The sequence below is a fragment of the Lonchura striata genome, chromosome 6 (genome assembly GCF_050655825.1).
Source record: "Lonchura striata isolate lonStrDom1 chromosome 6, ASM5065582v1, whole genome shotgun sequence".
Lineage (NCBI taxonomy): Eukaryota > Metazoa > Chordata > Aves > Passeriformes > Estrildidae > Lonchura > Lonchura striata.
In genome coordinates, this window is record NC_140708.1 from 24,176,847 (window position 1) to 24,204,353 (window position 27,507).

The window sequence follows — 27,507 nt, forward strand, 5'->3', positions numbered from 1 at the left end:
ATAAACACTCTTAGTATGGCTTTTTATGCAACTGACAGCCAACAGGGAAGTCCAGAGGTGACAGGTCTGGAAATCTGCCCATCACATCTCACCTGTCACAGAGGGAGCCCTGCTCCCCATGGTTAACCACACCACTCCCTGAATTTCCCCTTTGTCACCAGGCTCTGAGATTTCCCCAGGGCACATCACACCTCCCTCGGCTCTAATGGCTTCCAGCCTTCACCCTTATTTATGGAGATGTGTGCAAAAAGCTGCAGAAGTGAACACAAGCACAGCCTAGGCACTTGGCAGGTGGCATAAGTGAGAACTTTACAGTCAGGGATGAACCAAAGTGATCTAGGTTAAAGCTTGTCTCCCAGAGGATTAATTGCAGCCTTGATTAACTCCAAAAGCCAGTTTAATGCACAAATGCTTCTGCTGACACAATGGCAAAATGGGGATCTGCCTCTTCTGCCACCTCATGCCACTTTCAAACCTAAGCTTGCTCTGCCTAGGCTCCAAATCCAACCAGGACAAGATGGCACTGGCTCAGAAATACATCACTCTATGTGAACTGTGAACTTAAGTGAACTCTAAGTGAACTGTGCCACTTAAACCAGCCCTTAAATACATGTGTGCTGCTGTATATCCCCTGCCTAAAATTCCTGGTAGCCAGACCAGAAACCCAGCACCCAGAGCCAGAAAACAGAGATGAGCTAGCAGATTTCTATCATATCCTCAGTTACTTAGAGGTTTAGATTTTAAAAACATGCACAGACATTATCAGTAAAACAGGTTAATCCTTTATTATTTTGATATTCCTTTTAGACAAATCATAGAAGACAAGAGTTTAGTGCTAAGGTAATCACACTCTGCTCCCAATATTCTTGTATGCAGTTCAGAGCCTCTGATATCGCTGCTGCTGCTGTGAGCAGAGCAGACCAAGCAGGCACACAAAATCCAGGATTTTGAGGAGGTATCCCAGGCTAGTGAGAGCCCTGACATGCTCCTGTATCACAAAGAGCTATGTTAGCTAATTAAAGAGCCAATTAAGGTAGGGCAGCAAGGCTTTAATAACTAAACATAACAAGGGCAGTGGTTGAAGATCAGGAGAAAATGCTAGCAAGGGGAAAGGTGGTGAAACCACTTATCCCAAAATCCCTCCTCAGTATCCCTGGAATCCTGTCTACTGCCAGAGACTCAAGTTCAATCATATGCAAGAAAACAACTCCTGCACTCTGTCTCTTAACATTTTCACTTTGTTTGTCCTTGTTACAATACTAACAGATAAAACATGCAGATCAATTTCAAGCTTATGACTATGGCTGTAAGGAAAACATGAAGAAATACAACCAGGTAAGGCAATTCATTTTTCTGAGAACTCATCCTTTGGTCCTGGAAAAACTAAGAAAAGAAAAATTAATACATTAGCACCTTGAATGCTACAAAAAGAAGGAAAGGGTGGTCTTAGGTAAAGCTTCACCTGAATCTAATTCTCATAATTGTCAGAGTCTATTCACAAACACAGCACATACAGATTCTTGCAACCTCCCCTACTGATGCAGGGATGCGTCCAACAACATGTCAGCTTGCCTGCCATTCCCAAAAGGCAAAGAGTCACACCCAGGTCTTAGGACTGGATGAGTACAGAGCTCTTACCCAAAAATCCTCAAACTGTGTTTCAGATAAACACTAAAATGGGAATGGAAAAAAATAATTGGAAATGCATACCTTGGTTTTCAGAGGCTACCTGCTGTAAAAATTAAACTTAAGGGATGGTTCAGTGTGGCACACTGGAGAGTGCTGGGGAGAACTAAAGTATCCTGTATGGAAAAAAAGGAAACAGGCAAAGTTTAGTCTGTAGGAGCTTTAGTTACTCTGTAGTCAACACCTGAAAATGCTCTGCTCCTCATGCAACTCTTAAATCTCGCCTGATTATTTTGAGGTTTGATCAGATCAGTTTACTTGCGCACTTTGTGAGTCAGGGCAGGTTTTTTTTAGGGGGGCACATTATTTTACTAGTGGATAAAGATTCCAAGGACACCTTCCTTCTCAGACACCTTTCATACACGCATACAGTCTTTAAATACCTGAAGTTTAAATTTTTAAATGGACAATGTTTTATTTCCAATATTGTGGAAAGTTAGAAAATGGCCCAAAAAGCAGTCAAGAAGAAAGATAACAAAACCACCCTTTGATAAGGGTAAGTTCCAAAACATCTTGTGCATGGTGCCTTACCACACTGACAAATAACCATCCTGTGTTAAGTCACTTGGTTCAGATCTCCATTTTAACCTTCTGTGTTTCTTTAACTTCTTCTGTGATGACAAGCAAGGCAGGGAATGGGGTTAGGGCAATGAGCAATAAGAGGGTGGCATTCATCCTTATGGTTTTACTGGAGGCAGTGCAGAAGCAAAAGACAAAGAGAGGTGCTTGCACAGAAACCTTTCTCTAAACACAACTTTGATACAGCAGCATTCACCCAGGTCTCCTCCCTGTCTTACAGACTGCTCCTCCTGAGTACAAGATAGAGGAGATAAAGATACCAATTGCTGTTTGGAGTGGTGGACAGGACAAATTTGCAGACCCAACAGACATGGCAAGGCTACTTTCTCGGATTACTAATCTCATTTACCATGAGAATTTTCCTGCATGGGGACATCTTGATTTCATCTGGGGCCTTGATGCAACTGAAAAAATGTATCTGAAGATCATTGAACTACTAAAAAAATATGCTTAAAGTGCCACAGAGGGATTTAATTCATGCAGTAGAAACCCTAGAGATTTCTATTTAGCAGTTGATTATTGGTATAGGGATAGGTATAGAGGTTTACAAACTGCTGACAATTGGTTTGCAATATTTTTACATTGCTTCTCTATGGTGTTACACTATTTTGATGATTGCAGTCTTTCTGAAGAAGCTGAGGTGCATGTAAATGACCACTGAAAATATAAATATATTAGATAGAACACTTCAGGTATCCCTTACTTTGGAAGATTTCAGTTTTTATATGACTGATTTTTCGAAGATTTCATTTTCTGTTTCCTTGTTGATCTGCACTACATATTTCACTTGAGACAAAGGTGATTTCCCCTGAAAACCTAAAATGGAAGATAATTTCTCTGTTTACTGAACTTTGCTGAAGTTGAATCATTTGTCATCCTGATAGAGTTTCTCCTGTTTTCTTCTCCTCACAATACCAACAGCAGCAAGGAAGACCCAAAAGATTTTCATCTGTAAAACTACCCTGGCATCTAAGCAGACAGGAGTGTCTTACTCCAAAGAGCACAACTCTCTTCATGTTCATAACCTGGCAACTGGGGATTGAGAAGATGCAGGCATAGCAGCAAACTGTACATAAAAGACAACTGCATCCATCTCAATTAATATTCCTGGCACTATAAGAAAAAAAGTTGAAGTTCTTCTAGGTCCTCAGCTCATCATGCCAGTGCTCACCTATGAGGCTATTCCAGGGGGTACAGATCACACCAAAGGGTTCATCATTACAGGGCAAGTCAGGAGAGCTCAGGCACTGTGGATGTTTCTGGGTGGGGGCATAAGCCCAGATTCCTCAAACTTGTGGAAAGCGAAATCCATTTGATAATAATCTGGGAGATAGAGAGCAACATAAACAAAACATGTTTGTCTCTCGTAATATAGAAAACACATGCAAAGGCCACTTTCATGCAAACATATGCAAATGACACACCTCCTCTAGCAACCTGTGGTACCACTGGGAACTGAGTTCTCAACTTCTGGGCACATTTGCAGTCCAAGACACAGAGTGGCTTCTCTTGCCCACACCACATCATTTATAAATCCCAGGAAGCTCACAACAGACCTGGCCCAGCTCCATAAAGCAGCAGGACAGAGCCAGCACAACAAACACTGCACCCATACAGACACGGGCTCAGGTGTGAAGGGAGGGGGAGCAGGACCCACAATTCAGCTTAGGCAAAGAGGAAAGGAGGGCCTCTCTGAAGAATGTGGCAGCAAAGCCCTTCACTCTGCTCTCATTCCCACTTCTGCAGCACCACCCAGCATTCAGACAAGGTGCACAGGATGAACCTGACAGTGTGACTGCACAAAATGTACAGTGGAAGGGAGGGAAGAAAACAGAATCACAGCACTAAACTCCTTTCACCCTCTCTGCAGAGTCAGGGCTAACCATGAACTAGGACTGATTCTACAAACATGAATCAGAGCACACAGCTCTGCCCAACCAAATAAAGCAGTGGGGACACAGTGCCCTTTCAGCGAGGTGAAGGAAGATGGATCTAGCAGTTCCTCAAAATCTGTTTGTGAGGACACTGGTCTGAAATTAATTACTCATCCTGGAAGCAGTCACCAAGGGCTTCCCCAGGACATCAAGTTCAAACTTTTCTAGAGCATCTTCCCCTGCTGTACAACAACCAGCCACAGGCACACCCTGCAAAAAGTTACAGGGAAACAGGTCATCAATATGATCAATACCTGCCAAGCAAGTTGAGCAGAATGACAAGAAGAAGGTCATCCAAACTTACCACGGAGTGAGTAACTGCTGCATTGGCTGAAAATTCCCAGCAGAGATCTAGGCCAGCTCAGAGCACTGCCCTGCCTCCTCAGAAACCCAGCCTACCTCCTCTGCTGCAGAGGAGGAAGGCCCTCCTGTCCAACATGCCCCTTCCCAGGTACAACAGCCCCACACTGGCAACCACGTCTTCAGTTTAATTTACGTCCTTTTGCTCCTTACCCACAGCTTCCTCCACAACGGTGCTAACATTGCTTCCCCTCAGTTAGCCCTTCCCGAAGTTCAGGAGAGTCCAGGTGAGGTGTGCATACTCTCGGGTACCCGAGCAGATAAAGACTGACTGAGTGATGGGCCGGGCTGACAGCGGGACCGTGGGAAATGCGGAGGGGACGCATCCCAGGCGCGCACGGACCATGCTGCACCCCAGCACCCGCTGCCCCCGCCCGGCACCCCCGCTGCCCCCGCCCGGCAGCCGCGCGGAGCGGGATGCGGCCCCGCCGCCCGCCCGCCCGGCGCAGGCTCCTCCCTTCGCCCCGCACCGTGACACGGCCCGGCTGCGGCGGCGCACGGCGCTCGGTCCCGCCGCCACCTGCCCGGGGCTCCGCGGCGCGGCGCGGCGAGGCGGCAGGAGGAAGAAGAGAAAGAGAAGCTGGAGGAGGCCCAGGCCGGGCCGGCGCTCCTGCCGCCCCCCGCCCGCGCTTTGTCCACGGCAGCGGCCGCGCCGCCGCTCGCACGGATGCGCGCCCCGGTAAGCAGCATCGCCCTTCCCGCCGCAGCGGGAGCAGCGCGGAGCCGGCGGGGCGCTGCCTCCGCCTCCGATCGCTGCTCTGCGCCAGCGGCCCCTGCGGGCAGGGCGAGAAGGGGCCGCTACCCCTTCCGGGGCCGTGGCGCCGGGGGCCGGCACCAGCTCCATCCGCTCTTCGGCCCGGCCGGCGTCCCGTCCCCGCCCCGGTCAGGTGCGCGTCCCGCTCGGCCGCTCGGCTGCAGCGCTCCCGCGGGCGCGGCGGGGCTCGGGCCGGGCGGGGGCACCGCGGGCCGGGCGGGGGGCGGCGGGCAGCGCGCCCGGCCGGCTGAGCCTGCTGACTCCACTGCGACCACGCGAGGAGCTGGTGGCAGTGTGCTGGGGAGTCCGGGATGTCACAGTGTGCCAGAGACAAATCAAACTGGTAACAGTAGTCGGGTTTTAAATGGTTTCCATACATATGTGGAAGGTGATCATCGGAACAGAAAGTGAAAGAATCTAAACCTGTAGAAGTTGTGGTTGCTGAGCATCTGTAACTCTCAGATGAGCTTTTTCTCTTCATGTGCTTGGTTTTGTACCTGCCTCCTTTTGACCTCTGTAGGATCTCAGGTGTCCTTCTGAACTGCCCTGAGGAATGTACCTCGCTCTTGCACATGCTGCTGCTTTCGAAAGGATGCAAAAAAATCTCTTCTGGGGGAATTCCTCTTGATCTGGAATTCTTTGTGTTTAATATGCACATGGTTCTGAATGTTTGAGAAGTCATGGGCAGGAAAACCCCCACCTTTTACTGAGAATGGGAAGTAGTGAGATTATGAGATCTTGGAGACACGGTACTTCCCAGGACATTCATTCCCCAGGTGAAGACCAGCTTTGAGAAAGTTCTCTCTTCACAGAAGTGAGGTTTCTCTTCATTGCAGGCTTAAGTGGATTACTATCCAAAACTGTGGTTAGCATATATTGATGACTTGCCTTAGACAACCAAGTCCTAGAAAATATAGACCCAGTACTTCATTGAATATTTCCAGGAGAATGGAGCCCAGGTTTGTTGTGGGTGCTGTTCAGGCAATGTACTCTGAAACAGATGAGTTTTCTCATGTACTAAATGCATAGCAGCTGGTATATTGCATATTTGGATAGCTAAACCATAGGCCAGTGTTTACAAGTCTGGAGTTTCATAGATCACAGGATATTGTAGGAATGCAGGAAGCATTCATCCCAAATTCTGCATAATTCTGTAGGTACCAGTTTCACAGTTGGGGTCCTCGTGGGTGTGTGTGTGTACAGTATTTTAAATGGCTGTAAGTGCAGGGGGGTATTTTGTAGCATTATGTTTAAAAATTGTTTTGATCAGTCCTGCAGTCATTTCTATTACTTGATACTGCTCTGCAGATGCTGTGAAGGCATTTCTTATGTGGTTTTCTTTATATGCATTAAACATGCTGAAGGTTAGGCCTTCAGGCTTTTCCTGGAAATTAATCACCAAGATAAGGAAGAGTATAGTTCAAGGTGAGGGATGTTGTAAAATCTTCAAAAGCTGAGGGAATAGAAAGGTGACTTTGTGCATGAAGGTACTGAAAAAATATTGTAGAAAGCTAAGTATTTGGTCTCTGTTTGCTGGACATGTATGAATAATGTTTTTTCCTGGTTTTATCAGAATCCTGAAATTTTATTTCTGCACAAAAGGTTGCACTTCCAATTTGTGTTCTGAAAATTAGTTTTCTGTCGTGTAAAGGAAGTCTTTGTCTATACAATTTTAATAAAATTAGAACATTTAGATTGTCATTCCAGGATATATATTTTCTGGTCATGCTTTCCATTATTAATAGAACTATTAGTCCATGAGAGAAAATGATCTTGTTTATGCAGTTCCTGAACAATCCATGTGCAGTGGCTTAGTACTGTTGTTGCAAAGAAATTCCTATTACAAAAATCCAGCCTTTTCAATCTTGCCCAGCTGCTGATGCCTCTCAGAAGTGCTGTGAGTCAGGCAGCTCCTCAGACACAACCTGCTGCCCACCACTTCCTACTGGCAGCTCCGGATGAGTCACAGCTCAGCACACAACATACGGAATCGCGTTATGGAAGCTGTGGGCTCTCCACATAATCAACGTAGGAAGTATCTTCCTCTTTTAGCATCTCTGAACCTTTAGCATCTCTGAACTGCTGTCAAAAAGCCTTCAGAGACATCTACTGCTCTATGTTGTTATAAAAAGGAGCTTGTATAGGCTGCCAAGATCAATGGGCTCATCCTGAGGGGTAAAGCAAATAATAGGAAAGGCTCGAAGGTAGACTGTGCATAGCTTCACTGGGATGAAGCTGTTGGCCTGCAAGGGTACAAAATGTTAACCAGAATCATTGTGCTCGGCTTTGATATTCTGGATAATTCAGCTGACTGTCAAGCAGCCCTGTGAGCTGACTGTGTTACAGCCACTGCTGCTATAAAACGTGTGCTTACCACTGTCAATCTTAGAAACTTAAGTAAGAGAAATTAAATATTGTAGCTATCCAAGTAGGACAAGCAGTCTTAAGCTCACAGAATTCTTCTTATAGAGCCAGACATTCATCTTGTTTTTCCTGGGTTGTTCTTTGCTCATAGCATGCTACACCCTGAATCATCTAGAACAGGGGAGAAGGTCAAAGATTTCCTTACGAAATCAGCTGTGTTATTTTAATATAAACATTGTACAACAGACTCATCCCAGATTGAATGGTAGTTGTTCATACTGATTGATCACACTTCATCCTCTAGGTAATCTCACTATCCATTTCTTACCTGACCTTTCCTTACTTAATCATTTGTGTACAAAATAGTCAGAATCCTTTGAACTAATGCCTCAAATTATTTTCTATAAATTTGAGGCCACAAAAACAAACTTCATTCTTTATAGGCTCTTTAATAGGCTTCAAATAAACTCTGATTTTATTTGTCATAATTGTCAAATAAATTTGGCTTGCCTTTATTTTGTCCCCTATATTTTGAGCTATAGAAAGTAAGACAGCATAAAAATTTGTCATCTGATAGAAACAAAAATTGATTGTTGCAACCAGTTACTCACTCAGTCAACAAGTGTCCTTATTAGACGCTATGGAGTCTGAAAGTGTTCTAAAATTAGGCAAGATATATTTTGCCAGAAAAAATCATTGCATTTTATAGGAAGAACCAGAAGCTTCTTAACCCCTCTAGCCTAGGGAACCTTGTCCCTGAGAGAAATAGGGATACAGACAGACAAAATCTGTGAAAGCTAAGGCTTTGCAAGGAATCATGCCTTCTTTGATTCTTGGAAGTCTATGAAGTTGAAGGCCTCTGTGCTGATTTTAACCTCTCATTTGTTTCCCTTAGCAACACAGCTTCTTGTCTTCATGGTGGAAGTTAGTTTTATCACTGGTGTAATGGATTGCAAGTATCTCCTTTTTTTTCAGAATTTCAGTTGAATCATCAAAGAACAAATTGTATAAAACCAGCTCTTTCTTGTACTTCTGTCCTCTTCTGGGTTACTGTGCCCTGGTGCAATTTTCTTGGGGGATTGTTGTGGATTTCCCAAAGGAAGGAAATGGCACTGTTTTTCTACATCATGTCTACAACATCCTTTTAGTGGGTCACTGGAAAGAAGCTGTTCTGTGTTGCATAAGTATATTTCACTGACTGCCTAAGAAAGATTTTGCTTTTAATCCCAGACATTCTACCATGGTTGATATTTATCCATTATGTTGAACATTCTTTTTTGCTAAAACTGAAGGGTGTCACTAAAGAAAGGAATGGGGAGGAGGGATTATGTTTTGTTGCAACACAGGAGTCCACGAGAGAAAGAACTGTCAATTTGCAAATGCATTTTGAAAACATTCTCTTAAAAGTCACTGATATCATTGTAGACAGAGCTTGTTAATAAATCTGGTATCGACGCGTCATCTGTGTGTACAGCTCAAACAGATAGGGTTACGTTGTAGTAGCACAACCATACTAGATGTTGATTTCAAAACAGCCTGCATAAAAATGAATGTGAAAATAGCTGACAGAGGTCTTTGTGCTTTGAAGCAATAGGAGAGAGAAGCCTCTAGGCTCTGCGTCCACAGACTCTGTGCAGTCAGGTTCTTGCACGTGCCATGCTGGATATTATCTGCATAATGTAGTGATTTATCTGAGTCTTAGCAGAACTAGTAGCAATCTAATCTATTAACATAGCTTTTTGATGCACTAATGTTTGTATCTGTGCCAAGAGGAATGCTGTCCTTAGAAAACAGGTAGTCAATGATATTCAAGTAACTACGCTGACTAATTACAGTAGTCCAAATATTTGCAGAACAATGATGACAGTCTTCAGACAATTAATTCAAACTTCATTTTGAAGTGGGAAAACAGACCCTTGTGTCACCCATTCTTTCTTTAGATGAAAATAGAGCTCAGTTTTGTGATGCAAGGTGCAGAACTGAATGGCCTAGGCATAAGCAAGGTTTGGGTTTGGCAGACCTGTGCATCTGGAGGATCTTCCGTGCCTGTGATTTCTCCCTCTCAGCACCCAAGCAGGTGAAGGTGCTACTGTCGATCCTCCACTGACACGGTTTGCAGAGGCCTCTGGGCAGTGTGCTGGGGCATGGGAGGCACTGGTTCTTCACCAGTGAGAAAGAGGAAATGTTCATGACCCTATTCTAGGAGAGATGGTTGCATAGCTCAGCAGCAGCTTCTGGGAGTTAGTGGTGCCTGAGAGGTGGTCTTGGAACTGCTGTTTCAATGGAGCTGTGGAGCTGAGGAGCACTGTCAAACTATGAGCTATTGCTGAGATGGGCTTTTCTGGAGCTGAGCTTAGTAGCAGCTGTAAAGAGCAACTTCTCCATTGAAAGGCACAGGGTTTTCAGGACCTGACTCCCTGCAGTGATTCCTTTCATTGAAAGGCCATTCTGTTGAATTTTGTTGATTGGGTATTTCCTCTTCACAAGAGAATCGTCTTGCCATGACATTCAGTGCTTTGTTGGGCTTTTTTCCAGAAGAGACTACTTACTATACCAGCTGAATCACTTGCTGTGATGATGAATGCTTGTTACAAAAAGCATGTTGACAAATGAACATGCTGTTTCTTTTTGGAGAGAACCAACAGAAGGCAGTTTGCTATTTAGGCTGGTATTTAGCATATTTATATATCAAACCTAAGTGTACGTGTATAAATAATCATGTGCTGTGCCAATACATGGCCTGGTATTTCAAAAATAGCTGAATGAGATAGGTGCCTGTATTTCTAAGCTGTTTTTCAACAAATTCACTTGAGTATCCATGTCCAAGTACAGAATTTTAAGTATCTGCTTCATGGGTGAGACTTAGTGGAATGGTCCCTTAACTTCATCTGGCAATCACTGGTGTGACCTATTTAAAGTTTGCTGAGACAACTTAGTTCCACTATGGGTAATTGAAAGGTGTTATTTGCACTTGCTAATTTGGCTGTTTTAATGAGAACTGACCTCCTTATGGTTTGAGATGCATCTTTATTCTAGGATTCTGTAATCATCACACTTCCTAGTATAGTAACATGAAGTATGATTGTGTTAACTTCTCATGGCAATATTAAAGGAATTTTTTCTTGCTATGGGATGGCTGCAGAACAGTTCTCTCAAGAACAGATTCAAATAGTAGAACGATACTACATATTAGCTTCTGTATTAGCAAATATTTCTACGTGTACTTTAAGAATCCTGATCGCAGTGGAGTGAAGTGAATAGTTTTGGTGGAAACCTCATCTAGGCTTTACATTCCACAAAAATATCAGACAAAAGGATGAGTATTTCTGGAATAATCCACCATTAAAAATATTCAGAGAGTAAATAATTGCATAGATTACTTTTAACCTAATCTTTGAATGAAGAAAGTGCTTTGGAAAATTTTGTCAGTGATCTGTTTAACAAAGATTTTTTTCTGTAAGACAAATAGTAAAAATATTGATAAATGATAATGCAGTGGAGTTCATGTTATGATTAATTCCCTTGAAATTTGAAAGTGTGTTACAATGAGGAAACTAATGTTACAAAGTTACTGATGTTAAGGGAAAACTATACACTAACTAATTTCATGCAAGTTACTCAGCTACTTATTTAAAAATCCGAAAAGCTCATTCAACATTTCTTGTAACCTCTAGAGAAGGAGCAACATTGCTTGTTCAACCTCTTCTGAAGAGCTGAAGCCTGCAGACGATGCCAAGGAGCAGAAATTCGATGCTGGCACTGTGCAGTCAGTCTCTGGGAGCTTCTCGGTGTCCTCTCTGGAGGGCTGGAGCAGCGCACCTCCATTGGGGCGCCGCAGTGCCTGTGGCATCCTTGCTCCCGCTTGGTGTCCCTGGCCTGGCTGGGACAGGCATCCCCAGGGCCAGCTTCGACCAGGGGAGGACATTGGTGCCAGCAGGGCACAGAGACACGCTCCCCGTGCCAGGCCGTGCCCTGGCTGCGCTGCAGGCCCTGCAAGCACCACTGCAGCTCCGGCAGCAGCGCAGCCACGCTGTGCAGCCACGTGTGTCACCTCTCGCTGTCACACACCTTCTGCAGCGGGGAGAGCCAGCAGGGCCATGCCTGAGGGGCTCTGAGCACCCCAGGGTGCCTCCTTTGGCCACAGGCCCCAGCCTGGCACTGCTGAAACGCCGGCGTGCAGCATCGGTGAGGGCGCGGCAGAGGCGCGGCGAGTGGTGATGCTGCAGCTCGCCGAGGGTTTGTGTGTGCCTGCACTCCCCAGATCTCCTCACACGCTCCCGGCCCATGAGCCTGCTCCTGAGGTACTTGATACGCTTCTTCTGGCTTCATGTACCACTCTTGGCATATACTTTCACTTAAAATTGCTCCCCCTGCTTTTCATTGCCCTGGTGCTTGGTACCGTGCTTGTTAGCCTGAACAGAAGGAATCACTTTCAATGCCATTTAAAATGCTGTTTTTCTCAGTTTGCTCGGTTTTCTTGTGGCTGAATGGCTTTGATCTAATAAACCTGGATTTTTCAAGGATTAATACATAGGATAATAAGATGGGACATATGGAAAAACAAATGCTTTTTGAGGAGGAAATGGGATTTGGTGAGAAGTGCTATACCAAATGAAATCAAGTTTCTTAACCATTGAATTGATGTTAGATTGTTATTATTATTATCTGGTAATGACTATCAGAAAACTCATAATTAGAAAAAAACTTAATTTGAATGTTAAAATCCTGGCATTTCTCCTCAAACAAACATTACCTAAGTCCATGCAAGTTAACTGGAATGCCTGAAATAGTGAAGTAGAAAAATGCATCTTTACTCTTAGAATTTTAAGCACTTCAGAGTATAATAGATTAAGATAGCTCCAAGCTAGCATTGGTATTTATCCCCTGTGGTTGAGGTTGGAGTGTAGTTCACTGTATTAGCAAAGTATATTTGAGTATAATTAGTTTCAGCTATACAGAGAGATTTGGTATTTGAATTTATCTTTACTCTTGTAAAGTGAAATACAAGTATATTTATGGAAAACACAGTCACTTGCCAGAACTGGGCAATTTTTGTAGGAACTATACAAACTCTTAGGGTGCCCTTTCAAAGCCAGCTCATATTGATTTAGCACAGTACTGCTTCAAAAAGTGACAAACATCTCTGCTTTGCTGGCTTCGTGGTTCCGCCTGCTCCTTTGCATTTTGATTTTGAGAAGGAAGTAAAAGTCCATTTAATTTTAATTTGGATCAGCTACAAGTTGCCTTGAAGTCAAGGAGGCAGTGAGAGTACGAAGAAGAGTGGGGAGGGTGCGGGGAGCCCCTTGGCAGTGCCGTGCCCTTGGAGCTGAAGGTGCCTGTGAAGCTGAGCCATGAGGAGCATTATGCACAGAGCATTCCAGGCAGCTGGCAGAAATGCCTCTGGTGGTGCTTTTAGTAAAGCTTAACTCTCAGCATTTTAATCATTCATAACTCTGCCAGTGTGTCCACATGTTAAGGATAATATATTGGAGTGCAGTCATAAGTCAGTCCACATTCTTTATAGGAGTTCTTTTTCCTTAAGTTACACTGCCAGCTGTAATAGTGAATATATTTGAAATCTTATTTTTGTAAAATGGATACAAATGCATGTTAATATTTCTTCCTTATTTACAGTGTCTCATTTAGTCTGTTCCTGAAACTAAATTTAAAACGCGTTTCTTCTTTTATTTGCAGATATTCTTCTGCTAAACTCTTGCACTGTGACATGTCTTTTATGTTTTTTGCAGAGTTTCTTCATCTTTTCTAGGCTCTGACACAATTTTGAGGAAGTGTGAGTTTCTGCTATTACCAGATGTCTACTCTTTAAAATACCTGGTATTACACTTAAAAAAAATATATTAACTAATGCTTATTTAGTTTAAAAGTTCACTGAATTATGTTTATAACTTTAATATTCTTAGAGCAAGTCAAATTGAGAAATATTTGCAAGTAAAGGGTTCCATGATGTCTTCCTGTGGCATTTCCAAAGAGATTTTGACGGGGGAACACCATAGGCCTCTTTAACAAAGACCTCTTTGGGAGTACTGGCCCCAAAAAAACAACCCAAACCCCTAATTCATTACTCTTGTGTTTGCCACTTTCTGCAGTAACTTTTCTGCACTTACCCAGCAGCTAGATTGAAAGGTCTCCAAGGAGTGGTAACAGCTAAAGAAGCATTTGATCCGTGTTCCATGTCTTAAGTGGGAAGCATCTCATGAGCCTGGTCCTAAATGTGCATTTCCGCTCTAAGCTTTGCAGAAGGACTGTTAAGGGAGAAAGCCTTGAAAGCAGAATGAGAAACTGCTACAGAAAAGCTTTCTTGCCAGAAGCTGCTAAATGAAATAAGAAATTGGAGAGAAATACATTTCTGCACCTTTACTTTTGAACAATTTTTTATATATACATGAGTGACTAGAACATTTTGCAGTTTGCTATACTTGGATACACACTTTGGGCCAAATCCATTCTTCCATTCAAGTATTTTAGCTGTCCCAGATGCTTCTAGGGGAAATAAACTAAAAATTTACAAGTGGTGGGTAAGTGAATGGATAAATATTTATACAATATGTGCTTTTTAGGTATTTTTTTGTTTGGTAGGTTGGTTTGGTTTTTGTTCCTGAGTTCCACAAAGCATATGAATACAGAGTCTCTCATTGAAGATTTTATTTTTGTGTAGAATCTGGGCTGCAGGGCCAGAAGGCTGACATGAATTGCACTGGGCAAGATTTTAGCTCTCTCCTTTCACAGCCTTCCACATCTACAGTGCTTCAGTGAAGAAGGGTTTTGGGTGGAACAAGCCCTAAAGCAGAACGTTTCTTGGAGTAGGCTAAAGCAAAAATATTTCCTTATCATTGTCCCATGGGGCCTTTCTACAGTTTGTGAATAGGCAATGAATAGGCTCTCCTGCCAAGGTGATAATTTACACCAGAGCTCCATGTCCATAAAATTAAATGGTTTAGAGAACTATTTTTATTAGCACTGCAACCACAACTAAGGTTGTTTTCTCAGATGTATAAGCCTGGCTTTTATTTTTTGGTTACAAATTGTGCTAGCAGTTTGAATACCTTAAAATACCTTAGCAAACCCTCTTGAAAATGAATTGCAATAATGGTTAAAATTAAAGACTGATCTAATAGATAGTATTGCTTTTTGGAAGAAAAATGAGGAAAAGATCAATACTTGAGAAATACAGCCATCTGAAAACACATTAGAGTTGTTTTCTTCAACCCAGAGTCCTCTGGCCTCTAGAGAGAGGTGTGCTGAGAAAACATCTTTGCTGAACCCACTCTATGCTTTTACAAAAGCATGCATGTTTGCATTTTTTGCAACATTTTTTACATGTTTATTGCAACATATAAAGAGCTTTTGACATGCAAGATCAAATCTGTTTACAATGAGCACACCAAAGTGAAAAAAACACATTAAAAACTTAATTTTCACATTTCCTGTGTAATTTGAGTATTTAATTCCCCTCTCAGAGTTGGGTTTTCTTGTTTGGTTTAGTTTCCTTTTGATTTTTTTTTTTCATGACCACAACATCTACATTTTTTCTCTTAACTTGTTCAAAGCTGTGCAAAGAGGAATTTTTATTAGTTGACCCATCAGAATTGATTGTATTTTGAGTGTTGAAATCAGCAAGCTGTGCAGGTGGAACACATGCTGTTTGAAGTATTTTTTCTGCTTTATATTACTGATACAAATTTGTTTATAAAGTTTTATTTCTCTTACTCTTAGCAGAAAATAAAGATACCAGATTCATATTTTTATAAATGTGTAAGCATATGCTCGAGGAAGCACAGATTCTGTAATAAGTCCTAGAAGTCCTCAAACTTCTGTGTTTTTCACTTTATACTTGAAAGTTAGGGGGGTTTTAAGTTGATATAAAAGTTGTAAAAATAATTTATTGTGTTCAAATATGCTGAAATATCCTTAGTACAGGTCAACTAGTCCACAACTGCACTGTAAGCCGTTATGCATTCCCAATTTAAATTCTAGACATCTGGTAAGTCTTAAATTATTATTAAATATGTAAGTACTGTGCCACCAAAGTAAGAGTGAGTGCTGGCATGCAAACTTACGTGACATTTGAATATTTTTCTAATCTGAATGACTGATTTTTTCCAGCACACGACCACAATCAACATATCTATATTTCAGTTTCCCTTGGGCTATTAAACCCTGAGACATCTGGTGGCAAATATTGAGCTCAGGACTGATACTGCCCTTTTTGTCAGATGGAGACTGTGGAGGAAAAGAGCAATCTCCTTGGTTTACAGGCAGACAACAACATGGAGCAACCATTCACTATCAGCTCATTGGTATGTAATACAGAAAAATGTTTCAGTGACTGAGCAAATTCCCTTCCAATTAGGAGAAATTTCAAGAGAGCTGTTTAGCAGGGGTGGCTGTCAGCTCCATGGGTCTCTTCCTTCATGCTGCCTGAATTTTGGAATTTATTGTATTTCTGTATGTGTGATTTATGGGGTGTCAGCAACCAGATTTTTAAGAAGTTGAAATGAGCATTTTGACTAGAAAGAGTAAAAAATTTCACCAAAGTAAGAGGAAACAACCTCCACAAGCCATTTATTTATTTATTTATTACCAGGAAGGTAATGACCATAATAAGCAGCTATGGTTCTTCTTTAGTAATTAGTTCAAACTTATTTTTTAACTGCCTCATTTAAAACTGGAAATGAAGATTTGAAATTAACTGTTGACTGACTAGAGCAGCTTATTGGTCTTTGTTTCCTGAACTATTTCTAGAAGTCAAATGCTATCATGTAATAGGAGTCTGAGTATTCAGGACATCCATCAAATTATTTCAGTAATTTAAGACAGAACCTTGTAGAATTCATGTGTGGGTGTTTTTTAAGAGGACACACTTTATACTGCCTTTGATAATTTCTACAATTTACTTAATTTTTTTCCCCTACAGGTGTTTTCCTAATTTTATCCTTTTTTGTTGTTTTCAGAGGGAATAAGATCACTTTTCTTTTTGATCACAATTTACTTGCAATTGAGAAATATGTTGGAATGTTTCAACTGTGGCTAGAGGTGGGAAACCAAGGTCTATTTTCAGAAAAGGCTAGCTGAATATTTCCCTTGAGCTTCTTTACTGAGACCACTTCCTGAAAGTGAAATGGAATATTCTCTTCGCTAATGAGACTGATCTTTTTCAGAAAAAGCTGGTAGCGATTCCTGACCACACAGACATCTCTGTGACCCCAGAGGAGAGAGTTCGTGCCTTAAGCAAGCTTGGCAGCAATATCACCATCAATGAGGACATCACTCCGCGGCGCTACTTCCGATCCGGCGTGGAGATGGAGCGCATGGCGTCGGTGTACATGCAGGAGGGGAACCTGGAGAACGCCTTTGTGTTTTATAACAAGTTCATAACGTAAGCAAGCAGCTGTAGCCATTAGAGCTTATGGTTCTGAGTAAAGTGAAACAGAGAGCTGCACTGAGAACCCCTTTAGATAAGGAGAAATGTGTTTAATGTGTTCTTGGAGACATTTTACACTGAGCATGGGCTTTGTTAAAACTTCCTGCCACCTTTTCATGGGCTTGTCCTATCTATGTGTGAGCTGCCAGGCATCAATTAACCTAACATACAGAGGTTTGAGTTTACTCTGCCAGGTCATACCATGAGCACTGTTGCCCCCAGATTATTCTTTCTATGTCAGCATGTTGGTCAAACATAATTTTTGACATTAAAAGCAATGTTTAAATAAGATTTCTAAGCCTTTAGTAGTTATGTCCTATGAGCATCTGCTGATCTTAAGGATGGTAGTATTGCACAATATTTAAAAAGCATAAAAAAAGGGTTTTCTTGTTTCCATTTTGCTTTTATTCCCCCAAAAGGATTAAGTTTAATTTTTTTGTTTCTTACAGGAATAAATGCAAAATCTACAATGTATGTTAATGATTATCCTTATTACCACAAAAGAACAAATCTGGCCAGCATTCATTACAACTCTCAAAATAGACAGCTGAAAAATATATCACTGGCAGATTTAAACTTTTAACCTAGCTAGTTTCACTGTAGGATTGATTGGTTTGTTTTATTACTTTGGAAAGATTTGGGGGTTTTTTAATGTGCATATTTTAAAATTTTTGCAAAGGAAACATCCCTCCTCTCCCCTTATTTTCCTCATACTCTGAAAACTAGACCAATCCTTTCTTAGCCCACCTGTTTTCAAATGTATCTATCTCTATAAAAAGAAGGTCTGGAGGTGAATATTGTGCAAATTACTGAAAGAATGATAGCAGCTGTACATTACAAACTCTTTGCAGCTGAGTCTTGCCATAACTTATCTGTGTAGCTTGGTCTGGTCAAAATACCTGCTTTAGTGATAGTCAGTGTATCACTCTTCTCCTCCATTGGAGAATCATCATTTTGGCTAAGAAAAAAGAGAGTAGAAATAGGATTTACTAGCACTGACTAGAGTGGAGGGTGTTTCTAAGGGATATTTTTAGATGCTGGCTGCTAGCTAGCCCTTTTTTTTAACCTAACCCAGTACTAATGGAAACCAGAATATATCAGATGTGGAAAATAATCTCCTGTCCTTATTCTGTGTGTCCCATACAGGTCCATACCATAATGTGTTAGTTTAAACATGTGTGTAGAACCCTGGTCCAAGTCATCTGGAATTCAGTGTTTAACAGTTATATGAAACTGATTTTTCTGCCAATATGAAAGTTATTATGGGTATTCTTCTGACTAAACACATGCATGTTTAATTTTCTAGGTTGTTTGTAGAAAAGCTGCCCAGTCACCGAGACTATCACCAATGTGCAGTACCAGAGAAACAAGATATCATTAAGGTAGGGTTATGGTTTCCTGGTCTTTATGAAATGTTTTGCTGAGAAGCTCTTAATTTTTCCCAGCACATATAAGCCATAGCTTCTTTTTCCCCAGAGCACCCATAGCAGCCATCACAGCTTCAATTTCTGATACTTTTCTCCACTATTCATACATGTTTTATTTTGGAAATTAAATTATTGATCTAAAATGTGAATTACAATGGTCTCAGTAAGTTGGCAGGTTGTTGGGAGCCCAGGTACATCTTTTTCTGAAAGTTTGCATATTAAAAATGCACATGTTAACATTACTTAGTTTGATTCTGGTCCAGTTATGTGAATGGATAATTGTCCAAACTGACTATTGCAAACAGGAGAAATGTGTGGCAATACTGATGCCTGTGCAGTATTCGCTTACTCTGCTAAATAAGTATATTTTTTCTTTCTTTATTACCAAATATATATTTACTTAGTTTTTACCAGATTTTTTCCCCTCACTTCCATACAAAATAGTTTTACTTTTGTTTTTTTTCCTCTCTAGAAAATAAATCCTAAATAAATTTTAAGTATAGCCTTATACTGAAGTTAAAACAGCTGGAACAGTGAGAATTGCTTGTAGGACCATGAGTGTCTCTTGGTCCATGCCCCGTGTTTGCTTGCTTTCTCTACTGTTAAACTTAATGTTTTACTCAGAACAAAAACAATTCATGCCAAAGTTCTGACTGTGGTCCACTAGGAGAACATCTGTTGGAAATGGGCATATTCAAACATATTTCTGACCGGGAAGTTTCAGAGAAAAGTGCAATGATTCTACCTGAAACTCTCTAAGTTTGCCTTAGCATTTTTTTACAATTTACACCTACAACAAAAACATTAGTCATCACACACCTACTAAGCAAGACAGAGATAACAGACTCCTAGTAAAAGGGCTAATCTTTACTTGAGATAAGAAGCAGCCATGTCACATATTTCACTAATGTAAATCAATATATTTATTGAAACCAATGTGCTATAGAAATTCTCAAACTGATGATATAGTGTGTATTTCCTCTTTTGCTTTTTTTTTTCCTGTGAGAAGAGCAGTTTTTTTTCTGTTTTGTATTTTTTTTAAATCTGTGTTACAGTTGAGTTTGTTTTCTAGGTGGCTCTTTTAAAAAGTGAAAAGTAAACTTATTTATCTTTTTCCCCATCCTATTTCAAAGAAATTGAAGGAGGTTGCATTTCCACGGACAGACGAACTGAAAAGAGATCTTTTAAAAAAATATAACTTAGAATATCAAGAATACATGCAACACAAAGTAAGTTTTATGTGATTATTAAATGTTGACATGAATATTTTTCTGTCATATAAAAATTAAAAATTAAGCAGTAAAATGCCAGTTTTATGAGAACCTAATAGTTTCCTGAGCTACTTAGAAATGACTTTTCATTTCTTCTTCAGAATCAGCTGGTCATTTGAATTTAAAAATAAGTAATGCAAATGTGCTAGGAAATACATCTGCTGCTGTATTTACTTAATTACTGTCTACAAAAATCCAAATAGGTTTTTTGTATGCTCTGAATCTGCCTTTTAAAGAAAATAAAATTGATACTCATGTCAGTAAGTGGAAAAGATTCCTTGGCTCCAAATGTGCTTTAATTTGAATTGCGATTGAAGCCACTGAAAACAGGATCTCTAGCTTAAAAACTTGTCTTGGAAAAAGCATCTGAGAAACATCATTTTTGTTCCATGCATCAGTGCTATGTTTTCCATCCTACCTTTGGGGATACAGTTGTATTTTCCAGTTCAGTAACCAGGTTCCAAAAGAGTTCATTTTTAATGACAGGATTTTATGGTTTTATTGAACTGTTAGATTGCTCCTTTCCTACCATTTGTCATAGCATTTTTGGTATTCTGAGAATGTCCCTATGTTGTGTATGTTTCAGAACAAATGTAAAACTGAATTTCTGAAGAAACTGGAGCACCAAAAGCTCATAGAGGCAGAGAAGAAACGAATTGCACATATGCGGCAGCAGCAGCTCGAATCGGAGCAGTTTCAGTTCTTTGAGGATCAGCTTAAGAAGCAAGAACTAGCTCGAGATCAGAAGATCAAAGAGAGTGTGGTTATGTCTGAACAGATAGATGGAAGTATGCTGTCTTGTGTTTCTGTACCAGAGAACAGCTCCTTATCTGCAGCACTGCTGGAGAAAAAAGAGAGGCGTGGCACCTCTGGCTGTGCTGGGCACTCGCCACCAGTGGAATGGGTCTTGAAGCCAGCAGCTACTCTAAGTGCTGTTCAAAGTAAGTGCAGACATTTCTTTTATCCCCTGTTTTATTTTATCTACCTGCATACGTCTTTATTCACTGTGAGGCTGCCCATACTGAAATAACCATGAACAGGTTTGTGCAAACACAGCAATTCCTTATAGTTTCTTCATTTCTTCAAGAGGGAGGTGCACAGTTTCACATTTTCCAGTTGAGTACCAATGGATGGATATAGAGATTGAGATTTAGTGTTCCTGTGAAATGAAGTCTGAATCTTGCCATGGGCTTCAAGGGAACAGAAACAGAAACCTGCAGTGGTTCCCCCTGGAAAGCCCTGGCCTGGGAGATGGCGGCAGCTCACTGTCATCTCAGGGACAGGCTAGTGAGCATATCTTGTGGCTTGGTGACTTCAGTTTAGATGAAGTGCTTGTCCTGTAGATTAATTCTCATTACCAAAGTCTATGATGTGGTAAGTATAATAATATAGTATAATCCACTTGTAGTAATATAGTATAACATACTGTGTATCTTTCCTTATTTTAGGGATCTTCATTGTGTTAGCTGTTAGCTGTAAATACCTTTTTATCTTTCTCTCTCTTTTTTTTTTTCTTTTGTTAGCTCAATTGGCCGAAGCACTCAGAGGTGTCATTTTGCCCAGGGATCTCTGTCACAAATTTCTGCTGCTGGCAGAGGCAAATACAGTAAGAGGAATAGAGACATGTGGAATTCTCTGTGGAAAACTGGTACAGTTTAACCCTCACATTTGTATGGGGGAGACATACTTGATGGTGCTGTAATCTCCTGTGATGTATTGATTTCAGAGCAAAAGCAGACATAAATGGTTAGCCTTCCATGTAATGAATTCATATTATAACCTGAGTGGTCATTTCAGCACTGTGGGCTTATTTTATTGGGGAAACATCTGCTCAAAGTACCCTGCTATTGTTGTAAAGCCTAGCAAGTCTTTCAGTATGCTGTACAATGCGGGCTTTTTCGAGTACTTTCTCTGGCATTCATCTAAGGTAAGTGAGGTTTAGTTACAGGACAATGAAATATAAAGACTGATGGAATCCACTGGAGTCATCAAATTAATAATGGCAGAACAGAGCAGAAATCTCCCCATCAGGCTGTAGAACATCTGATTTTTTTTTCTCTTTGACCTAGATAACATTTAATGTCCTTTGAGAGCAGGGAAAGATGTCATGGCTGATGCTGACACAAAGAATTTTAAAGATGATCCCAAGTGTATTTGAACTGCGTGAAGGGAAAGAACAGCAGTATTAGTCTTGGTCCGAGTTTCACAAAAAATCATGATAGTTTTCTCAAAGCTCTTTTATGTGTTTTAATTATTTTAAAGGACAGACTTTTCACACTGATCTCTGAGAATAGATCAATACAGCAGTCTTGTGTTGTGACTAATACTACCCTGTATGCTTTCATGATAAAATGCTAAGGCATATTTTTAGGTACAGTATGTTGGTGAGCTGCACTGCAATCAGTGGAGCTGTACTGCTTTGTTTTAGCTGATAGGCTGACGTCTTTCAGATTTTGATGCAGCATTTATTCCTTAGGCATTCTGTTCCACCCTAAGTCAATGTTTGTTTTGCAGACTCATAATGAATTTACTATTACACATGTAATAGTGCCAAAGCAAACTGCAGGACCAGACTACTGTGACATGGAGAACGTGGAAGAATTATTTGGTATTCAGGATCAGTATGATCTCCTCACTTTGGGTTGGATCCATGTACGTATGACTCATAGATTCTGCTTTTCCTATATTGGCTCTACGTACTATATGGGAAAAAACCACAAATAAACCAAAGAAACAAATTTGCTTACTGAATTCAAATTGTAGTGACATAAATAAGCACTCATGTTCTCTACAGAGAACTCCTTAATGCAATTGAGCCATCCTGTTGACAAAATGGGCCTACTTTTGCTGGTGAAACTTTATTTATGTTGATTTAGGGTTATTTTATTACTTTGTAGTGCCATATTCAAAAGTCAGGGAGGGGTATACTGTGTTGTTTAAACTTTATATTAATTTTTCTCTTAGGGATTTTGGACAATTAAGTAATTTCCATTTGTCTTGTGCTTCTTCATTCCACCTTTTCTCCCGCATGATCAGAAAATTGCTTGTATATCTGATTGTGAACATGCCTCCATGAATCTCATCCTGAAAAGCCTTCTTTTCTCCAGCTTGAACAATGTAGAACAATATAGACCCTGGGCTAAGAAGAACTTTAGAAACCAGCCTGGGGAAGTACTGATGCTTTCACTTGTAACAAATTATTTTTCCTTCTTATGTTGACCTTGACCTGTAAGAAATATTCATGATGTTGAGTTTTGCCTTTCTTTTTTGTAGACACATCCAACACAAACTGCATTCTTATCCAGTGTTGATCTTCATACTCATTGCTCTTATCAGCTAATGTTGCCAGAGGCCATTGCAATTGTTTGTTCACCAAAGCATAATGAGTAAGTTCAGATTTTTAAAGTAATTTTTTTTTGTATTTTTCCCTGCTTGTCCTAGAATCTGATCAAATGCAAAGGCTACATGTCAACTCAGATGAAGGGCATGAACATTGTGTTGTGACTTTGTCTTCTATAAGTTGCCTAGACTTCCATTTCAGTCAGTCTCTGTGCACAGCATTGTTTCTGGCTTCTCTCTCCTCCCTTCACAGACCCAGGTTTTACATTTTATTTTTTTATATATTCTGCTCAACAAAGTAATAATTAAAGGAGCTCTTCTTCTGGAGTACTCATTGCCAGTGCCCTACCACACATCTGTCTTCATTCTGTCTGCTTAAGAATGTGGAGGGAAGTTAGGATTTTTTCTCTAGAATGATATGAAAATTGTAGTTTGCAAAGCAGAAGGGTAAAAGTCACTTTTTTATACTAAAGATCTATTTCTGTATTTTGTAAGTTACAAACTATGTATCTGGAAAAATCTAGAATAGTGCAAATATTAATGTGAAGGTTTGTAATGGAACAGCTTTCCCAGAGTTGTCATGAAGTCCACATCCATGGAGATAAGCAAAACCTGACTGAACATGGTCCTGGCAACCGCTCAAGGTGATTCTGCCAGAGCAGGGGGACTGGATCAGACAGGCTTCAGAAGTTCCTTCCAAGCTCAACAAATTTGTGATTCTCCTTTGGTGTGCCTGGCATTTCAGGTTGCCAGGGCTAACTCCATTGTTTAGAGTGTGCATTTCTTCAGCCTTTCCTTCTGGCCTTCTGCCTCACTAGAGTGAATCCTGCCCTGTTGCCTAATTTCCTAAATGGGCCCTTCACACAGATTGAGAGGCAAGGGCACAAGCACTAGCATCTCTAACCCTGAGCATGCCTGCATACCTTTCCAAATTTCTGCTCTTACAAGCCTCTCTGCCAGTTGATGCTGATACTCTGTAACCAACTCTAACCTGTAGTTAATAGGTCCTCTTTACACAAGGATGGCTTTGTAATGTTTTATTCAATACCTAAAGAATTGCAGCAGTGCATTTTCTAATGCTTTGTGTTACCCGATTAACTAAAAGATTGGGGAGGATGTACTCCTACTAGTCATTTACACAGCTGGTTTAAATGCTGTTATCTTTTAAGTTGCCCTGAGTGAAATGCAATCCAGAACACATCTGTTCCTGTGTGAACCAGCCTTATCCCTCAGTGGCCTAACCTGCCTAACAGGAACAGCACCAGTACTGTGATCCTTTTTCTCCCCTTCCCCTCATCATCTCTTGCTTTACACAATACAACTCCCCTTGATTTAAAATACCTTTAAAAGCCCAGCTCTGCTGGGGCTCCTATGTGTTGGTCACCAAACACTTTTCTGTTGTCCTCCTTTTAAGCTAAGCAATTTGTATGGATGTGTTCTATGGGAACAGTGTGTAACAGGAGTTTCCTGTTCTGCTTTTCAGCACTGGCATCTTCAGACTGACTAATGCTGGCATGCTAGAAGTTTCTGCTTGTAAAAAGAAGGGATTTCATCCACATACAAAGGACCCTAGGTTATTTAATGTAAGTATATAATTCAATACAGTTTTTACTATTCAAACTCCTGACCACAGTTCTGCTGCAAACAGAAACTTGAGATTTCTTAATAATTTTCCCCATTTTACTAATTCATTACCCTCAGTTCACTGACCAAGGTAGACAGCAGGAGACTACTTCAGCAGTCATTAGCAGCCATGAGGTGAGTGTTAGAAGCTGCCATTCAATGGTGGTTAACCAGAGGTAGTTACTATCATTCACCACTTTCAAAAGGAGAAAGAAATACATTTTCAAATGGGAGTTAGTCTTGAGTTCTTCAGTGTTTAATCAATTAATCTCTCCAATTTTAGTGCCCCAACAAAACATTCCAGCTGCTTTAAATTGCAGCTATAAGTAGGTTAAGTCCTATTTCCTTCATTGGCAAAAGTTTGCCTTGGCTTCTCTAAGCATTCCTCTGTAACTGCTGTATCTTTTGATGTTTCAATAGCACAATGATGTATGTATGGCTGAGCAGTACAGTCAGTCAGAATGGTCTTCCAGCTAACACTGGCATTTCTGATAAGAGCCTTTACCTTTGAATATTGAAAGGTTTGGGTTTTTTCAATGGGGTTCTCTTCAAATACAGAAGCATCTCCTATAGTTAAAATAAAATGATCCAATACAGAGAAGTCATGCTGAGAGACATTGGAAGCAACTGTGTTGTCAGGCTCTCTGAATGTCAGCATTAATCCTCAAAAGGAGAGGTCAGAGTTTTTTGTTTTGTTCTGTTCTTTCATCATTGAGTGCAGGGATAATGAGAAGGTAGTCCAACTCTGAAAAAAATCAAGATTTTTTTGTTCCAAGTAGGCTCTTTTCAGTGGTCTTTTACAGGTGTAGTTCATGGATGAAGTTACTGGGTATTTTACTGAGATTTCTGAGAGTAATGGGTTGACTTCTTCTGCAGCCATGTACCCATGTGGTTGGGAAAGACATAAAGATAATCGTGCTGGATCTGAGGTGATACGGATGAACCACATCAATGTACTCTACAAAAGGCCAAAAGAAAAAAAATGGATTCCTGTTTTTTCCTACATTTTCAGAAATTACTTTTATATTTATACATTTTAGATTGAATTGTTTGATATTTATTGCTTTAGCCTGTTTTGGAGTTATTTTGTTGCTCTGTCAAGATGGAGTTCAGTGGCATTAACCCTAAATCTGTAAACAAATCTCACCCATAGAACACAACAATAAAATGAACTTCAAACTGCAGTAACTGTGTTGAAATAAGTAGTGTTTCTTCTGTCACTTTTTTCCATTGACTGCCTTCTGAGAATTAGGTATTTTTAGCAGTGTTTTTTTGTGACTTTCAGCTATGTACATCTCTTAGAGCTTCAGTAAATTTAAGTTATATGTAGTAGACACAAATCAATCAGTTTAGGTGATTTTTTTTCCCGTCTTTTTCTCCTGTACAACTTCTATAGCTCAAGTTTCATCTGTTAAGCAGAAGATACTTAGAAATATCCAAATCCTTTACCTGAGAGCTGATCCTCACCATTTTGGGATAGCAGGGATGCACAGAGTCCCTTGGAGAATGTGTCTTCTCCACCAACCTGCCAGTAGAGACTTTAAACTGAAAGACACTTCTTATCCTGAAAAGGATTTTCTCAATCTATCTAGAGTTAGATAAAAAGATCTAGACAGAGTTAGAAGGAAGAACCATACCAAGTTGTTTGCTTTTACAAGAGTTTATTTAGTCACTGTTCCAAGAACCTAGATGACTTATGCTTTAAATAATAAGGTTAGTACAAAGAGATTTGCAACATGTGCTAACAGTCAGGAGCTGGACAAGATTTGGAACCCCAGGGTTATGAAGACATGGCAAATAACAGGTGCTGTTGCAAAGAGCTTACAGTTTGAAAGGTAACAAGTAACAGGCAAGTGAGGTAAACTATTGAGTTGAGAGAGGAAAATAGGTTAATGAAAATAAATAGCATCCTTTATCCTGGACTCTAATGAAAATAGATTGCAGCAAGTTCCTTAGAAGTGACCTTTTCCAGGCCTGTCTCAGTTAATTCTTTATTCATATATATATTCTTCTAAGACAGTATTACTGGCTTCAGCTTCTAAGCATATACTTCTAGCTGATGTGTTGAAGATTATAAATGGAATCATAAAAATCACAGGAAAATAAAATTGTCTAAATTACTTTAGCTGCTTTGAACACATTATTCCCCCCCCCATTTAAAAAAAAAGTTCTGAAGAAAAAGTATATTAAGCCAGCTTAATTATCCTTTATATCTTGCTAGAAAACACAAAATAAAAATAATAGGCTGCACTCATCCTGAGGGCATACAATAGGAAAGTCATATGTTTGACCTAGTGTTTAGATATGCTCCCAAAGGAAAAGGTTTTTTTTCTTTAAAGAAAACACAGGATTGTTGGGGTACATATCATACACCCCTGGGCCATACACTGTGAGAAATTAGCTTTTCCATCATGACAGCTGTGAAGTAAGAAGTGATGTGGATAGATAATATTTCTGGATAGAGCAGATACAAAGCAGCATGCCCATGCTCATCCTGATATTGAACAGATGCTGTGCTCCTTTGGTACTGCCTAGAACTTTGTAAGAACCACGACTGGTTCTGTCTGCACATTAAAAAGTTTTCTGAGGCTAAACTTTGAGAACATGCAGCCTGACAGGTGAGCATCTTCTGGCATTGGTATCATCGAGCTAAAGGTACCACCATTTCTGTTAAGCCCAGTAGAGTGTAATAATAAATTCATGTCACAAGATGGAGCTTCAAGCCAGC

The 27,507-nt window shown here is 40.5% G+C and overlaps 3 protein-coding genes across 11 annotated transcripts in view; 2 read left to right on the forward strand and 1 right to left on the reverse strand.

Annotated features, from left to right (window-relative positions):
- The window catches only part of ANKRD22 (ankyrin repeat domain 22), a 28,886-nt gene extending 21,983 nt beyond the window's left edge, over positions 1 to 6,903 (reverse strand). For 2 of the 7 annotated variants that reach the window (XM_085582510.1, XM_077784630.2), the window contains exons 1-2: positions 3,437 to 3,576; positions 1,711 to 1,802 (exon numbers count right to left, since the gene is read on the reverse strand). Coding sequence is in view for 1 of the 7 variants with exons in the window: in XM_085582507.1 (XP_085438633.1) it covers positions 4,713 to 4,742 (30 nt within the window). In the remaining 6 variants the exon portion in view is untranslated. Of the gene's footprint in view, positions 1 to 759; positions 2,497 to 3,436; positions 3,589 to 4,712 lie in introns of those variants that run through there. The other 5 variants (XR_014956139.1, XR_014956138.1, XM_085582507.1 and 2 more) reach the window with 5 other exon arrangements.
- Positions 1 to 15,995, forward strand: part of LOC144246591 (lysosomal acid lipase/cholesteryl ester hydrolase-like) — a 51,816-nt gene extending 35,821 nt beyond the window's left edge. The window contains exons 9-11 of the mRNA XM_077784504.2: positions 1,267 to 1,335; positions 2,486 to 5,238; positions 11,352 to 15,995. Of these exons, the coding sequence (XP_077640630.2) occupies positions 1,267 to 1,335; positions 2,486 to 2,719 (303 nt within the window). The 3' untranslated portion in view covers positions 2,720 to 5,238; positions 11,352 to 15,995. The remainder of the gene's footprint in view (positions 1 to 1,266; positions 1,336 to 2,485; positions 5,239 to 11,351) is intronic.
- On the forward strand, positions 5,108 to 25,963 carry STAMBPL1 (STAM binding protein like 1). 3 transcript variants are annotated; one of them, XM_021539321.3, is made up of 11 exons: positions 5,108 to 5,238; positions 15,912 to 15,995; positions 16,857 to 17,074; positions 18,426 to 18,501; positions 19,680 to 19,775; positions 20,404 to 20,758; positions 21,341 to 21,465; positions 22,332 to 22,469; positions 23,091 to 23,203; positions 24,640 to 24,739; positions 25,656 to 25,963. In XM_021539321.3, the coding sequence occupies exons 1-11, from the start codon at positions 5,227 to 5,229 to the stop codon at positions 25,710 to 25,712; spliced, it is 1,374 nt and encodes a 457-aa protein (XP_021394996.2). In that variant the 5' UTR covers positions 5,108 to 5,226; the 3' UTR covers positions 25,713 to 25,963. The 3 variants fall into 3 exon arrangements, with proteins under 3 accessions (XP_021394996.2, XP_085438630.1, XP_085438631.1); XM_085582504.1 differs by lacking the exon at positions 5,108 to 5,238 and adding an exon at positions 13,392 to 13,512 and having other exon boundaries at positions 15,835 to 15,995; XM_085582505.1 differs by lacking the exon at positions 5,108 to 5,238 and having other exon boundaries at positions 15,855 to 15,995; positions 21,341 to 21,423.
- The last annotated feature ends 1,544 nt before the right edge of the window (positions 25,964 to 27,507 follow it).